This window comes from Lates calcarifer, linkage group LG15, assembly GCF_001640805.2.
Source record: "Lates calcarifer isolate ASB-BC8 linkage group LG15, TLL_Latcal_v3, whole genome shotgun sequence".
Taxonomy (NCBI): Eukaryota; Metazoa; Chordata; class Actinopteri; family Centropomidae; genus Lates; species Lates calcarifer.
In genome coordinates, this window is record NC_066847.1 from 11,795,841 (window position 1) to 11,812,912 (window position 17,072).

Consider the following 17,072-nt stretch of genomic DNA (forward strand, 5'->3'; position numbering starts at 1 on the left):
CCATCAAAATCTCAATGAGCTCAGTGGGATTTCAAGATCCAAAGTAGGTTTAACGCAAAAATAAACTTCAGTAGAGCTGATAAAAACCAGACAGATATTTTTATTACGTCACAATTTTTTTAATTTCACTAAAGATTTTTCACATCTTAAAACAGTTTCTTATAGTTTTCTCTATGTACAAATTTACATATAAACATTTACAAAATGACAAGTATGTTTAACAAAAAAACAAATATATCGTGGGAAGTCCCTTCAGTTTGAGGTTTGACAATGCGCAAGTGGGATCACATCTACAAACATCAGCCAGTGTACCATACCATGATACTGTCGAGACAGCAGATATGAGTGAAGAACCATAAGTACTGAAGAAGCTCAGCTCCCTGACCCTCTGCTAGTTTTAGGTTTGATCAATGGCTCCTGACCACTTACATCAGCACATGCAACAGATTGGAGATTATGACTTACACGAGGATCCAAATGAATTCTGACACATTTTTTGTGATTTTCTTTGATCATTTGGGCTTTTTTTTTTTTGTGAAAAAACATTAAATGTAAAATAATCATTCTTTAAAGGGTTCTCCGCTCTGTTGGCTGAGAACCACTAATTTAAATTAGACAATCTGTTCACTTGTATGTCTTATAATGTGCGTGATGTCAGACACAACTGCAGCACCCGACTCAACTTGTCTGCTTTTGTATCAGCGTAAATGTCACAGTGGTGCTTCAACAGAGACTTAAAGAGATAGAACAGGGAGCTGAGTGCTACATGACAAAAATCCTACATAATGCACGTATACCACTTTGGCAGTAGCCAACAACATTTCCAATACACAATCAATAATGAAGAGGAAGAAAACTGACATCGATGGTTTGAGATCACTAATACAATGCACAGCTGTACCAATGGCATGAGAATCTGAAAACAATAATGAGGATTATGTGTTCCTCTTGTCAATTTCAAGCTGACATTAATTCGTGTTTTGATCAGTTTGCTTCCAGTTCTGTTCGTGATGACTGAAAAAAAAGTGTGCATCTTAAAATGGTCAAAAAATGAGAATCCATCCTTGTAATAAAGTAAGAAAAGAAAAAAAAAAACGTCTTTGAGGTCCTCTTCTTTGGAATGATCCACACTCCACATTCATGCAAACAAACACATCAAACACACACACACACTGACATGTCCTTGCTTGTATAAAAAAATGTGTATAAAAAAAGTCTCTGAGTGATCATGGTCCCAATGACCAGCACTGGGTTAGTATTGTCTTTCTTATGTTCAGCCTTTAGTGTAGCATCATGGCTAATAAGACTGAGATCAGTGTAAAGAAGAGTGAACAGGAGACCAGCTGTGCCCCTGAACTCCCGATGCTCCTCTGGACGTTTGGCTCCATCACAGCAGGATCATCTAGAGAGAGAGAGAGAGAGAAAAAAGGAAGGGTGAGTCAGTTTCAGATTTCATCATTAAGGCATGGCAAACACACCCAACTGAGTCTTAGACACACCACTGCTGTGACTATTTTGCATCTGTCTGGTATTTTGTAGAAGAATCCTCACCTGCTGGGAGATGGTTGGAGGGGTTGTGGACTCCTCCAGCGACAGGAAACTTCACTTTTCCTCCGTCAAAGCTTTTCCCCTTCTCCTCTGCCTTGGATTGGTCTGGGTGAGATTTTCCAGAGCCTTTATGCCCAACTACATCTACTTTCAGCCTCAGACAGTCCTGGCCATGGTGATGCATCGGCTTGGCTGTAGAAAGTCAGAAAGAGGGAAAAGTTCAATACAAGAAACCTTCTTAGGATCACAAGAAGTTGATAAAAAAAATAGACAGCGTTGCTGTATTACATGACACTTACAGATATAGTAATAGCTCTCTCCCTGTTTGAACTCCTTGCCCAGGGTGAAGGGCGTGAAGCGCTGGAACTTCTCTGAGAATTTCTCGGGTGCATGAGGGGCGAAGGGCCGCGAGCACTCCCAGCGGAGCTGGTCGAAGGAGTGAGGTTTACACACGTCGTAATCCTCCCTCTCCACCATGTACAGCACATAGCGCTCGGCAGTGTGCGATGGCACCTCGCCGTGGGTGTAGTGGGGGCAGATGATGTCCAGATAGTCATTGATGCGTACTTCCACTGTGTACTCATCCCACAGGAAGCTGCAGGGAGACAGGAAGAGAGAGGAGGTTACTGACAAATGTCCTCATCCACATATGGAGGCGTCTGCTTTGAGCACGTGTTCAACACACACCCTGGCTCGTACAATTTACATGTTGGGAATAATAATGAGAGTTTATCACGAACAGACATGCAGAAACAGAAAAAAAAACAGACTCACTCACACGCATTAACACACAGGTAAGGCTAGCACGTGAGGATGTGCCGATGTGTTTCGGTTTGCTTGTGCAAACCCATCACTGTGACAGAATTAGAAAGAGCCTGATCAGGCCGGACTTGTTCACTTTGTTTTTGAATGAGAAAACACACCTTGAATCTCCTTAAGCCCTACCACCATCCCACTCACACACACCTTTCTTTCTCTCCTCCCCCCATTTTGCCTTCAGCAGAAACTCTCACTCCTCACCTGTTTACAGGTAGACAAGATTTTGAATGACAACTCACCGCCTCCACATGATCTGTCTTTTCACCTCCTCTGCAGGATGACTTTTCTATTTGTACAACTCAGCAGCTCTTTCTGTCAAGTCTTTTAAAACCATCTCACTAGTCTCTTCACCTGAACACAGCTCCTGTTGCAAGACTCCACACCCTAATTTGTTGTCTCTATCTATATCTCTGTCTCTCAATTTCTCTCCAATTTCATCAAAGACACAGTGGGTGGAGACAGCCAGACTGTCGCTCTCCTTCTCCCCTTTTCATCTTTACCCTTCATTTAGTTTTATGGCTCTTTTTCAGCCCTCTCGTCTCCTCTTTGCTCACTTCCTATCCCTGTTTCCCCCTGTGTCCTAATGAGGTATGGAGAGATGGTGAAAAATAACCATAAATCCTGTACAGTCCCACTGCACATTTGTGGTAATGGTGTTCAGCGAGAATACAAAAGCAGGACTCCGGGAGTTGTGTTGCATTTTCACCGAGGTAGAACTTTTTACTTCTTGTTAATAAATAGCTACTGCTCAGTGAGGAATGGATTTGTTGAGACGATGAATGAACTCTAACCTGGTTTCTTCACTTTTAGTTTCATATTACCAATATATCTTTCCTTTAAAGTAAACATGATGCAAGGGAGGCTGCTCTATGCTGGTACATGTGATGTACGGCTGGTTGGCGTGCTGTGAGATCAGCCGAGAGCCAGGAGGTGAAGAAAGATTGATATTTGCGTATGACTCCGATTACATCGTCTCGGGTAAAATAAACTGAAATCTGCAAGTTCAATCTTTGCTTAAACCGAATGACTGCTGGTGTATGCTTGTGTTTGTATGAGATTATGTTGTAGAGAGAGTGAAAGTGACAAAAACAACAGCTCCTGTCTGTCAGCTATTGTTTATGTGTGCTGTAAGTGTGTGTGTGTGTGTGTGTGTGCGCGTGCCCCAGCATCAAAGCATGTTGTGGCTCCTGTTGTTGTGGCTCCTGCTAGGACCCCCCTGGCCAAGTCACAGACACAGTGGCTCCAAATGTGGGCCTCTAACCCCTCCTTCCTCCCTCTGTATTTGTGTGTGTGTGTGCATATGTTGGTTAGTGCTGCCTACCTGTCAAAACATGCTTTGTTAGTTGAGCACAGCTCTACACTTGTTATCCAGGACTAACAGGCTGATCACCACCCTCCACTTACAATCACCACTCTCTCTCAGAAAAGGTTCTTTGTAAGTGTGTGCACTCCTGTGTAGGTGTGCACGCCTTTGCTTGTGCGTATATATGTGTTTTTGCCAGGGAAAGTGATTGAGTAAAAGGGAAAAAAGAAACATCTGTTGCAACCTAATTGGCCAAATAATCTCTGCTCTGTCTTATTCCTCTCTTCTGTTTTCTTTGAGTGAAACCAGTAATAACAGAGTCAGAGAAAACAAGCTGCTTGAAGATCTCTAGTGGTTCCCCCCCTGAAGTAAAGAATAGTTTTAAATTGTATAGGATACACCTTTTTCCCACACTGTGTCCTTGTTAGCGGCCTGGCCACCCTCTGCATGAAAACACAGGCTTGTCAAAAGCCACCAAAAACAGATTCTGTTGCTAATTTCATTCACGGCTCACGCTTTTAAGAAAACTCTCCTTTTATCCTTCTCTTCACCTCCTCACTACCTCCCCTCCTCCTCTCCTCCAATGGTCTGGCTAATTAAAAGCTGTTAGAGGTCTGGGGCCAATGTGTTCTCTAGAAAAGAAGGGGAGAAGGAATGAATAGGGTGTAATTATACCCTTTCCCTCCCCAAAGACAGAATGCCTGAAGGCTACAGGGCCCCTTCAACCCCTGTACCTTACCCCCTGTGGAGCTTTCACTGCCCTGACTGCTGTGGATGTGTGTAATATGTGTGCTCATATGACTGTCCAGATTTGTTTATGCTTGAATTAGTCTTTCTTGCTGTTAATTATGTTATCATCATGCGAGCACAAGTCAAGAAACTGGGGAAACTCTAGCTCCCTGTCGAACTAGGCCAGAGTTTTACAGAAACCCTTGTCTTTCACCAGTCCTCTCCCTGCACACTCCTCACGCTCTCTACCTTTATGTCTTCACTCATCAAAGCTCTCAAATGCTGGAGACTTCCCAGCGTCTTCCCTCTCCTCTTGACTGGCAGTTCTCGGGAGAGTGAGAGTCGCATTAATGTGATACCAGTGTCGTATGTGAGACTGAGAGCCAGGTGTGTAAGTTGTTACAAACCTACTTTCCACACAGGTTCTTCTTCTTCCTGTGTGTTGGTTTGTCTGTGTGTGTGCACATGCACATGTTTTCATGGGAGGGATTCTCTGAAGACCCTTATTCAGGGCGTCTCATGCCCTAGGCTGATGAGCACATCTGTTTATCAAGGCCTACTGGAGCCTCTTGTGTGTTTGAGTGTGTGTGTGTGCATGAGTGTTTGTGATTTCTTGCATGTGACTGAGGTGTGGGTAAACAGCGAAGGTTGAAGGTGGTTGTTTCTCACTATGGAGTTACTCTAGCTTTTGCGTCACTGCACAAGGTATGTGTGTGTGAGTGAGAGTGTGCGTGTGTGTGTGGTAAGGGCATAAAATAGTAAAATAGTTGGAGCGCTGGTGGTTATGACAGTAGGTGACTTGTTCAACACTTGGCTCCCCTCACTGGAGCTTTGAAGTCTTGCCATTGTCCTTGCACTGCTCTTATTCTTTTCTTTTTTTCCCCATCCCTCTCTCCTTTTCCCCGTTCTCCCTGACAACCCTGCCGTTCCTCCATTTGTCCCCTGAGCTCACACTGGTTTGGGTCAAACAACTGACACAGGAACTCTGTCTTTCAGTGTCTCTCTGGGGAGCGTTTCAAACTGGCAGCCAGGGTCAGGGGGTTAGAGTTCAGGGTCGCAACTTCTCACACACACACTACCATCTGAGTCAGCGCTGAAGATATTTGTTTCACACACACACACCTACAACACACCAACGAAGCGAGTCAGCACCACTAAACAGATGCACCCCCCCCCCCACCACCACCACCACCATTTGCTCTGCAGGTAATCAGTAGTAAGTGTGCACACACTGGAATGCCATGGCGGGGGCCTGCGGTTTGGACGGTTTACTGTGTTTTCAGAGGGCTCGCTCATCAAGTTTCCAGTCGCACTCTCACACACTTTTACTTTGACATGTACACTTAATACCCTATTAATTTGCCGTGGCATGGCAGATGCACACCTCCTTTCACACGGGCCGAGGAGCTGTCAGTGGTTCTAATGGATTTAGCTGCTCACTAGTGGGACACTCCATAAAATCCAATCTAATATACACTGAAAAGTCTTTCTATATTAGCCTCCAATGCAATCTACCTTCATTCTTCCTCTTCCTCTACGTGTTTCTGTCCCCACAGGATTATGAATTCAGTATTTTGCAAATGTGTGTGTACATATCTGTATGTGCATGCCCCAAAGTGATAGTTAAGTCACTGAGAATCTCTTTGGCCCTAGCAGGACGAGAGCTTTTAAAAATGTCAACACTGCCTTTTCTCACTGATTTAATCCCAAACTCTTCCCTTCCCTTCATCCATCACTGTCCACTCTCTCCTCCCTCTGTCTGCCTCTCCTTTATTCTTCCAAAATTAGCCCATCCCCCCCTTTCCCAGTCCTCTATTCTGTCCTGTCTCTTAACGCTGACATAATATACCAGAGCTCTTCATCCAGGCTAATTTCTCAACACAAATCCCTTTCTCTGGTTCACCCTTCTCTCACCCTGCTCCCCAGCCCCTCCTCCTCTCTGCCCCAGAAATCTTTTCACCCCGTCCCCCATTTTGTAGCCTCCCATTCTGTCTTCGATGAATAGGAGAGGGCCAAATGGTATCATGCTTGGTTTAATATGTTGGGGGGTCACAGAGAGTTAATCTGCGTGCCTGTGTCTGTCTGTCTAACTGGGAGCGAGGGAAAAAGTTCATGGACTTCTAAGAATGTTGATTTTTAAAAAGTTTTTTTAAATTGGAATACATTTTAGATAAACTGATGCTCAACAAAATATCCTCAAATACTTCAGCAGAGGTGTTAATTCTGCCCTTTAGGGGGCGATGGTGGGCTATGTGGTCGACAGCAATGCCAAGGTATGCCTGAAATGCTATGAATGACCAGTGGACACATACACACACACATACAACGTCCCCTCTGGTGTTATAGCAGAACCAGGGCTGAGAAGTGCTCTGTCCTCCTCCGGTGGAAAACTACTGGGGCAAAAACAGAGGAAGGTCTGTGAGAAAGAGGGGGACTGATTGAGAGAGAGAGTGAGACGGGAGGGGGGGAGGGAGGAAGTCTGGGCCACAGATAAGGAAGCGAGAGGAAGAGCAGAGAGAAAACAGAGGTACATGGATACTTTGACAGCAGAGGAGGATGTCTATAGACCTGAAACACTGATATAAAGTATATACTGTAGTTTATGCATGTAGTCACTAAAACTCCCAGGTGTTGCTGTGTGTTATAATGTGTGAAGGTATGAGTGCAAGTGTGTTAGGTAACAGGACAGTTATATCAGCAGGGAATAAACACAAAGCCTTTCAATACTGAATCGGCAAGGAGCTATATGGAGATATCCTGCTTGTAACTGATTGTTCTGATGTAGGATGGATTTTATCTGGGAGATTAAGCTGGCAGTGATCCACATTGACAACTACAGGCTGATTATACATATATATGTCGTAACAATTACACAATAACCCACCTACCCAAATACACACACACACACACACACACACACACACTCTATAGGACATAATGTAATAAAACAGACAGAAGTTACATCAGAGGATCACAGAAGCATAAATATATATAGAATGAAGCCTGTGTCTATGGGTCAGATGGTCAGATTACAAGCCGTCTGTAATCTATGTTAGTATGTGTGGGGGGGCATGTGTGTGTGTGTGTGTTCTCATTCTGGTGAGATTAGAGGCCAACAACCAGACGGGACATGGGCTGGGGAGGGGTAAATAATGAGCGTAAAAGGAGAGACAGAGAGAGGGAACAAAATGTATAAAATGTTTGAGTTAAAGGATGGAGGAGTGGCGTGTGTGGTGGTGGTGGTGGTGACATCAACTACCCTCAGCCCAAGCTCATCGTTAAAGGCCACATGTACGTGTCAAAGCAGGCCCGGCTTTCTCGATTACAGCAAAACGGCAGACAGAGCCAGACACTGATGGAGATAAACAGAATATTATATTACACCAAACTCCTGATAAAGATATTTGCACAGATACTGGGTGCATGAAAAATAAACCTACGCTACTAGGGATGGATGGAAGCAGATAAATAACGCAGAGATAACAGAGAGAAAAGCGGCTAGAGTGTTAATAGCTTCCATATCTGTTCAGAACAGAATAGAATAAGAATAGATCTTGAATGTACTTGAATCTGTTAGTATGGTGATGGATGCTTGGGGCCAGTGGCCAGACCCAGCTGTTAGAAGACAGGAAAAGGAGTGAAGATGGAGAGAAGAACAGACAGGTTCAGGGAGAGACAGACACACTCTCACACAGATACACACACAGCTGAGAGTTGAGTATAGTAACTGCAGGATGGAATGCTGGCTGTAACTAATATTAACATCCCAGTCCTCCCTCTTGCCCCCCAAAGTGTGTGAGTGTGAGTCACACATTTATCATGTGCCTACGGTAACAGCCACTCCCTATTTGACGCTGACGTTCAGGGGCACGCACACACACACACACACACACACACAAACGTACTCTCAGTCCACAACAAAAATAAAATCACTTCCCGTTACAAGCAGGTTAAGGGCAGCGCAAGTTCAAACTCTCTCTCGTACAAACATCTGCACACACACACACACACACTCATAAAGTCGACACAGGCAGAGACATGTAGTTAAAAACAAGACTGGACCAGACTGAGAAAAACATGCCTCTCCACCTGTCATGTAGGAAAACTTACACAAACACACACACATAAACACACTCAGGGTATAAAATCCCTACTGTGATTTTGAAGCACGGATTTAAGCCAGAGTGAACACACACTACAGACAAACACCCACACACACCTAAAGTCGTGCCAATGCTTCACACCTCTATACTCCCCGACATGAATGGGCAGACTGCTGCCATCTGGTCACTGTCCTCTACCTAAGACAAATCACTGCTACTCACAATCAGACCTAGAATCAATTAGCATCAATTATCCACGGCCCGCTGCCGTCAAAGGCCGCTGATGGATCTCTGTAATCCTCCAAGCAGGTGATAGATTGATCACTGGGGATGATTTGGGGCAGGTGGGCCTTTAGTTAAGCTGGAGGAAGCCCATATAGACAAGACGGATGATGGAGAAAGAAATTAGAACGACAGGAAGATGGGGGGTGTTAGAGGGGGAGTCTGGAAATGAAGGATTAAAGTAGAGTTAGACTGTAAAACGTGGCAAAAATATCCTACAGGTGGCAAATTTCTGGCAGTAACTTTCTGAGAACATCTATTTCCTGGGACTCCCCAAAAGTGTGTGTGCGTATCTGAACCACAGAGAATGAGAAAGTGAAAGGTTTTGGTCCAACAGAGGGTGGAGGAAATCCGACAGATATAAGAGAAGCAGAAACAGAATAGCCACTACTGAATTCACTCATTCACGTTTGTGATGTGTGAATTGTTGATGATGTGTGAACTTTGTGCCTGTCTGTGTCAGGGTCTATGTTTAGCCATTGAGCAAAAAGGGGATTAGTGTTATATTATGATTTTCTTCTGGTTATGCAACTCCCATTTGACAGCAGAAATAGTCCAGGGCCGGATTAGAGTCAGCAGACACAAGATCTGACTTTGTATTAGACCACCAATGTTCTCTCTCTCTCTCTCTCTCCCCACCTCTCTGCCTTCGCTTTGTGTTCATCGGCCTTTAACTTGAGGCTCCTGTTTCCTCTTTTATCCAGCTTTGACCAGTAAGACTCCGGTTTCACGTTTGCTTCTGTGAAGTTACCTGTCTCCTTCTATCTCACCTGGACTAGAGCTCCTCCCCTCTTGTCTGTAGTGAGTCAGGTGTAGAACTCAGGTTGAATCAAACCCTGCTCCTCTGAGTCACACATGGACTAACCCATGACATAAGCACTGCTCATGACGAAAACAACTTTTCCATTAAACCCCCTTCATCCAATTATCAGGACAATTGTTTTCCTTGTTGTGGAGCTCTTTTTTTTAGCCCTGCGTCTATTGTCATTGTTAAAGGGCAATTAGAGAGCCAGTAATGTAATCAAGACAAAGACTAAAAGGCTATAATGGCTTCTGCCCTTGTTTCGTCTCGGTGGCGGGTTTTAATCGACCTATCTCGACACACAGCAGAGAAGCGGGGACGGGTCCTTCTGTTTCAGCCCGGTTATAAAATAATACTGTCTCTCAAGCGTCGGGGTCTCTCGCGCTAAAAGCTCAATAAATCGCGCTGCGATATTGCGCGTCTGTCAACCTCCATCGATCCCGCTGAGTGGTCGGATAGCATTACATTTCTGACCTCAACACAAAACAGACAACAATATGCCTCTGTCTGACTCACACACACACACACTCACTCTCTTTCCCAACGAGAAACCACTTTACCGTACTCTTGATGACTCTTGATGTGGCTTCTGCATAAAACAGATAATAAACTCAACCCCCTGTGATTCTTATTCATTAATAGACTTTCCATGACACATACACACTGTATACACACATACACAGGTGCAGACCCTACAGACAGCGTCACCGGCCAAGTTCATACTCGTCAGTCTATTTTCTACTATTAGAGTATGTCTGTGTCTGTGTGTTGCGGTTAAATATAGTGGTGAATCTGTCCATCTGTCTGGGCATCCGCACCCAATCTTCTGCTTTTACACCCGGCTGCTCCTGCTGCTGCTGCTGCTGTATGGGTCCTAATGCTTTATAATTGCAATCCTGTTCAGGCGAGTTTAAAGGTAGACACACACACAAGCTTGACTTTAAACGTCACATGAACCTTTAATTGTCACATGATATGAAAACAAAAGGCTCTTAGTTGTAGCTGCTAAAGAGGCTCGATGCCACACAGAGCCAATATGGGATATGGGATGAGACTTAACAAGTGTGGAATCGTAGGGAAGTACAAAGTTACATCCACTCGTCCCTGGACGCAGCAGGAAACGCACGCAGCCACACAGACAGAGCAGTTTTTGCTCAACCACTTTCAGCTACTCACACGTTCAGACAACTGTCCTATACTACAGGCACATGAACATTCAGGGTACATACACGCAAAAAAAAAAAAAAAAAAAAAAAAACACAGATCGGCACTTACTTTGGGTTCGAGCTGTTCCAATAGACGCTGTGTCTCTCCGCAGAGGCGAACCAAGCACCGATGCTCAGCGCCAAACACACCAGATACGCCATATCCATAGCTTCTCTTCTCCGCGGGATCCTCAACAAGTTCAGCTAGTGAAGGATAATTTAAAACGGCTACTGGTGTTGAAGATTGATGAAGTATGCGCACGGCAAACGAACGTGGATTTTACGCGCCTGTTGTAGTAATAAGCCTAACTCAAAGTGACGAGTGTGACCTGGCAGTATTCTACTCTTGACTGGTTCACAGAAGCGCAACTTGTCTGTTTTGTTTGGCAGAGGCTCCACCCCTCGAAGTGCGGTAAACCAATAGCAGTGAGGCAACCTGGACTCTCCGCCCAGCCGAGCCACGGGAGACTCTCGCTCCAGCTGCCCGCACTTCAGACCTGAAAAACACAAAAACAACCTTACTACCAAACCCATAAAACAACCTAGCAAGAGCGTAATAAAGAAATATAAAATAAACTGGAAAATCACCCTGATAAGAAAGTTATAAACCACAAAAGTGAAAACGTGAAGAAAAAAGCTCACCACTAAAAGTCCATATCATTTATTACAAGGCAAGTGATTGAAATTTAATAATGATATAAATGTAAAACAAAGTCAGCTGTCAGCAGTTTTTATCCGATGTAAAAATAAAAATAGTAAAGAGATGAGAGGGGAATATGTACACACACATGAGACATCTAAGACAACATCAAATGATAAAAATGGCAGTTGTGGATGATCATTTATGTAATAAAAACTAGGGTACAGAGTATTTGGTAAATTTAATCTATAATATTGTGTCATTTTATAAACAGATCACGTGTTTTGTAAGTAAAATCTGAATTGAAATAAATGCAGTTTAATAAAAAGTCTAATATATTTTCCTCTGAAATATAGTTGTGTGTCTGTATGAAGTATCATTGAATGCAAAGTACCTCAAGATTGTGCTTGGGCACAGTGTGTGTGTTAAATGCACTAGGTTACTATCCACCACTAAAAGTCTAGCTACTAATTCAAGTAAATTACTACTGCCAGTGTCGTAGGTTGGCTTCTGTTGTTGTTGGTTATTGTGTTCCATGTTGTTGTGTTGTAACACTGTAAGGTGTTGCTACTGGGCTGTGTGGTATTGTTTTGTGACGTACTGTCTGTCATAATTCATTGGACCTTGCTTAGTTATTATGTGTTGTAATGCAGTTTGTCAAGTTGTATTAAACTGCATTGTTTTGCAGTCTTTTTTTGTTGTGCACTTTGAAATCAAGCTATAAATATGTTGCTACACTAATGCTGCCAAGACGGATTTATTTCATATATTGTATACTGTAGGGCTTTTGGCTCAGATTGTCCCACTGGTTGTATTTCAATCACTTGAGAACCCTCTGCAGAGATGTGTGTGTGTGTGTTCTTGCAGGCTGCTGCTGTTGTCTAGGCACGCTGGTGGACTAGTTACGTTTTGTCAGATAATAAAGAATTATTACCTTCTTATCAGTCTCTCTAATCTGGTGGTCTCTCCTTAGCTGCGTCCCCAGACAGGTAACTGTAGAGAACAAGCTCACAGATGGAGTGGATAAAGTCCAGACCATGGGGTGTCAGCAGGATTGTGGCCCCAGCAGGAGAGGGCTTCCCTCGGGCAGGGCTGGAGCCCAGCCCAGGTTAGCTGGTTCAGAGCTCCAGAGCTGCAGGGAGACAGGAGGGGGCATTGTGTGTGTGTGTGTGTGTGTGTGTGTGTGTGTGCGTGTGTGTGTGTGTGTATGTGTGAGCATGTGTGTATTCTGTGTGCAGACAAACTGAGTGTCTGACTGTCCCTAGGCTTGGTTGGGCAAGCACACACAAGTCCTGGCATTCTGAGAGGATCTTACACACGCGCACACACACACACACACACACACACACACACACAGTGACTGTGGATCCTGTAGGCAGTGGGGGTTAATCATGGCTGATGGTGCTTTTCCATTCTATAATGTCTTCCTAAAAATTAGGAAAAAAATGAGTAGGAAGAAGAGTGATGAAGTGGCATAATGCATGAACAAGAATAACTGGAGCAATGGGGTCAATGTAACAATTTCTTACAGTGTAAGTAAAAAATCTAGTTCATGATAAAAATTTTAATCTATAAATAACTATTCATGTAATGCCAATTTCTTCCACATAGCCCTAATGACATTATAAACTGCTTTAAACATATGTATTGATTTCCTCTATGGAACGACTGAAATGCAAATACTGTTCCAGCAGCTCCCAAACCAGTCAGTGATTCACCGGCTTCAGACTACCAGCAACATGATCCATCAGCTCTCGCTCATACACAACACGAGGACTGACTGTCAAAGTGTTCCTCGTTGCCAGCAGACTTCCGCTGCTCATACATGGGATCTCCTCATACCTCATGCCTCATGCCTTCATCTAACACATAACCAACCATGTAGCAAGACCAAAACACAAATTTAGAAAATCGCAACCCACAAATACTCCTCCTCTCTGCTACTGCTGTGGCCAAGAGTCAGACGGTTGGGACCTCCTATCGCACCCGTGCACATACAGTATGTTGTATGCTTGCTGTACATGTACACAAACATACAGAGACAAACAAACATGTAGCTCTTCCCTGTCGGCTCTTTTGATGGTGTTGTTGCCAGTGGAAACCATGTATAACTCTCAGAGTGAGACTTAATCCTCCCACAGCCCATACAGACACACACAGATGCGCATAGACAGGGAAGACCAGGGTTTCTGTGAATCACAGTAAAGCAGAGAAAACTGGATGGCTAAAAAAAAAAAAGCAACTTGCAGAAAAAGTGTTTGAGACGATAGAAAGCTCGACAGTTCTAAAAGTGGATTAAAGGAAGTTGGGGGAAGACTTGACAGCCGTACAAACCTTTCAGCAAACACAAACCAGCTTGTTTATTTTCTAGGGACTTGTCTCCAGGCGTCTCAGTTTCTGCCGCAAGTTGTTTAACGTGCTACGGATATCCCGCAATTACATAACTTGCGTAATGAAGTAAAAGAAAACTGAGAGAGCATTTGGTGCTGCATGTACCTGGCGATGCCTGATTTTCTTTTTCCTACTGTCTCAACCAAATGCTGATGCATCTTTTATTGGAGGGGAACGCATAGGAGTTTTGGGGAGTGAAGAGATCCATAAAACAAAAACAGATGGTGTCAGAAGAAGAGAAGTATCAGCCCAGCTAGAATAAATGTTTTGATAAGAGGGGTTAAGGATATATGGGAGACAGCTATTTAAAAAAAGGGGGGGGGGGGGCTGAATCCCCCTCAGCCTATTAAATTTTCAGTCTTGCTTTTCTCTTCAGCTTCTTTCTCTCCACTCTCATCCTGTCGGCCCCAGGCAGGGATCAGAGCTGGTCAGGGATCTCTATGTCAAGATTTGGAGAAGTTTCTTCAGACACACACACACACACACACACACAGAAATATAAAACAGGAGTGTTTAATAGAGAGAGGAGAGAATAAATCAAGGTGGAGGTGGAGTGAAACTTTGAAAGTGACAGATGTCATGGGTGTTATAGATAAAAGGCAGATGGAAACACTGGGCGTCAGCCACACTGAAAAAATAACAGGAACCAAACAGGGATGATAGGAGAAACTGCTTGGTTGTTGTTCAGGTGAGGGTAGTAACACATCTGCCCAAACACAGGCATGTACTTGCACAGGTTTTTACTGGCGTTTAAAGGTGTGTAAGAGAGCTCTGATCCCTGCCGCTGTCTCTATTGTTGCTGCATTTGATGCAGCGAGATGTTATCCTGTTGATCGCTTTTCTGTCTCTTTTTTATGTCCTTACTTTGTCACGTCATTGTGTGTCATGCCCCCGAGCCTCTACCACCGCTACTGATGTACTATTTGAGCTTCTCCTCCCTAACCTTCCGCAAAGAGAATAACCATAGCTAGCACTGGAAAAAAAGGTCATATGAACAGTCAACATTATGATAGAATGAATATAGGGTACAAAGGGGCTTAAAGGGGCTAAATCACCGTAACATGCTCCTTAGTGACTCTAGTTGATCACAGATTGCATTTCAAACGTTTGCCTTTTGTTCACCCAACCTCTGTTATTACCTCAAGCTTAGGCTTGTTAACGCTTGGCATTGTTTCATCTACACATGGACAGCTTGTCACCCTGCTGCCCTCTGTCCCTTTATCCCCTGCCTCCTGTGGGCCCTTGGCCCTCTGGTTCATAGCGGCACACTCTGACAAGCTGCTTCTTCTCTGGCACCACAAAGGCATGTCTCCTGGCCCCTATTCACACCCATTCATCTGCATACAGGTGGTCACCCATTCAAAGAGAGGGAGGCACACTTCAGCTTAATAGCACTCCATGTGTCTAGTTTTAGCCCAGCAGGGGGGCAAATCTTTCTTCTCACAGTGACAAGGTCGTGATAAGCTCGTGGTGGTTCGTCTCTGAGCATCCTCTGGAAAGCTGCCACGGAGGCTGAGCTGTTTTCCAAATGTGCAGCACATGAGCGAACAAGGTATAAAAACAAGCCACAGACACTCACTCAAACAAACTAAAACAATGTTGCATGTGTGTGACGGCAGGAGGTAAATGAGCCACCTCCTCACTCCTGGACAATAACACAGTTTCACTATTCAGACCACAGGAATCATTAACTTGCCCAGTCAACAGGCACACTTCTCTCGTTCGCTCTCTCCCCGCTGCTTTGTCCTCTTTTCTGTCTCCCAGGGACTCTCACATACCCCCACAAACCCACACACACACACACACACACACACACACATACAGACAGCACGGCACACAAAAGCACAAACAAGCCCCAGTGAAATATTTAACCACGCTACTCAGGCTCACATTGCCTCTGCCATCATTTATTATACTGTATCTGCTTGTCTGTCTCCCTGCCTGTTCTCTCGCCTCATCTGTTGTCTCTGCTGTCTTTCCTTCCTTCCCTTTCTTCTGTTCATCTGTTCAGTTATTTCCATGGAGCCCTCATCAGCCCCTGGCCAGAATGTGCCGAGTACATCTCTCTCCGTTTACTTTACTTTTTCTTGTTTTCATTTCACATGACTAACTATTGAGCGTGTCCCCCTCCCTTCACTCTCTTTTATGCTCTATTGCTGTGTGTCAGTTCCCACTTCCTCTGTCTTGGTGTGGTCCAGTTTTCTTCTTGTTCCCTCTACTCACTTTCAATCTTTTCTCATCTCTGTTTTTTTCCCCCACACAAGTACCTCGGGCAGTGCATTTGTTAGGAGAGAATCCATTATCCTTCTCCATCCTCCCACCCTCTGTCCTCTTTATCTCTCTCTCTCTCTCTCTCTCTCTCTCTCTCTCTCTTTCTGTACCCTCTCTCTCTCCTCTCCTCACATGCTCCTGGCCCCAGCCCTATATTCATTAACATAGTGTTAATGATCCCAGATGGACTGACATGTACTCTATGGGGGCGAAGTGTGAGTGGCTTCTTCCAAGGGTGTGTGTGGGCGGTTGTGTGTATGTGTGTGTGCATGCACGGCTGTTGGGTACATGTGTGCATAACTGTGTATTCATGTGTGCATGACTGTGTCTACATGTGTGCTTGTATGTGGGTACATGTGTTCATAATTGCATTTGAGTAAGAAAGAGATTGCTTGCTTCTCTCCTGGCAGTGAAATGCTCTGTTATGATGATATGCATCTCTGATGCCCTTCTTTTGGAAAGCCAACAATAGAGTTGATCAGACTGCAGCTGAGACATGATGTAGGTTGATGAGGAACTTGTTCTGCCTTTGAATATAAAGTGAGTAGAAAGTGTTGTGACATTCCTGTTCTTTAACTACAAAGTCAAATTAAAGTAAATTGAAAAAGACAGGCATTTTGTCACCAAATAAGCAGCTCTGAAATAACAACTTATAGTTTCATCACCTTAATGGAGAATAAGAGCTTTGTCATGCAGGTCTGAGATATATTCATGCATATTTCTTAATAATAATAGTAAGATTTCTCACTAGTTTCTCAATATTACTTATTTACTTTTATATGATGAAGTGTAAAGGGAGGAAGGAATTTCAAACTGAAAAAAAGATGCTGCAGGATTTTAGATAAACCAACAACATCAGCTATCAAACAGTATTTTGTCCTATAATCACTGTAAACCATATTACTCATATAAATAATCTCAGTACTTCCTCCTAAAAATATAAAATACAGTTTTTGCTCCATTCTAATATGTTTTCACT

The 17,072-nt window shown here is 43.9% G+C and overlaps 1 protein-coding gene across 1 annotated transcript; it reads right to left on the minus strand.

Annotated features, from left to right (window-relative positions):
- Window positions 1-80: 80 nt before the first annotated feature.
- Window positions 81-16,791, minus strand: efna1b (ephrin-A1b). Its single transcript, XM_018680490.2, has 5 exons — window positions 12,366-16,791; window positions 10,862-11,288; window positions 1,848-2,143; window positions 1,552-1,740; window positions 81-1,402 (listed from the first exon to the last, which is right to left on the minus strand). Exons 2-5 carry the CDS (start codon window positions 10,957-10,959, stop codon window positions 1,281-1,283), a joined length of 705 nt encoding a protein of 234 aa, XP_018536006.1. The 5' UTR covers window positions 10,960-11,288; window positions 12,366-16,791; the 3' UTR covers window positions 81-1,280.
- Between the last annotated feature and the right edge of the window lie 281 nt (window positions 16,792-17,072).

Coding starts and splice junctions, on each gene's coding strand:
- efna1b (XM_018680490.2), bottom strand. CDS start 10,959: ATGGATATGGCGTATCTGGTGTGTTTGGCGCTGAGCATCGGTGCTTGG. Junction 2,144..10,861: donor TGGAACAGCTCGAACCCAAA/GTAAGTGCCGAT, acceptor GTCTCCCTGCAG/CTTCCTGTGGGATGAGTACA. Junction 1,741..1,847: donor AGAGAGCTATTACTATATCT/GTAAGTGTCATG, acceptor GACTTTCTACAG/CCAAGCCGATGCATCACCAT.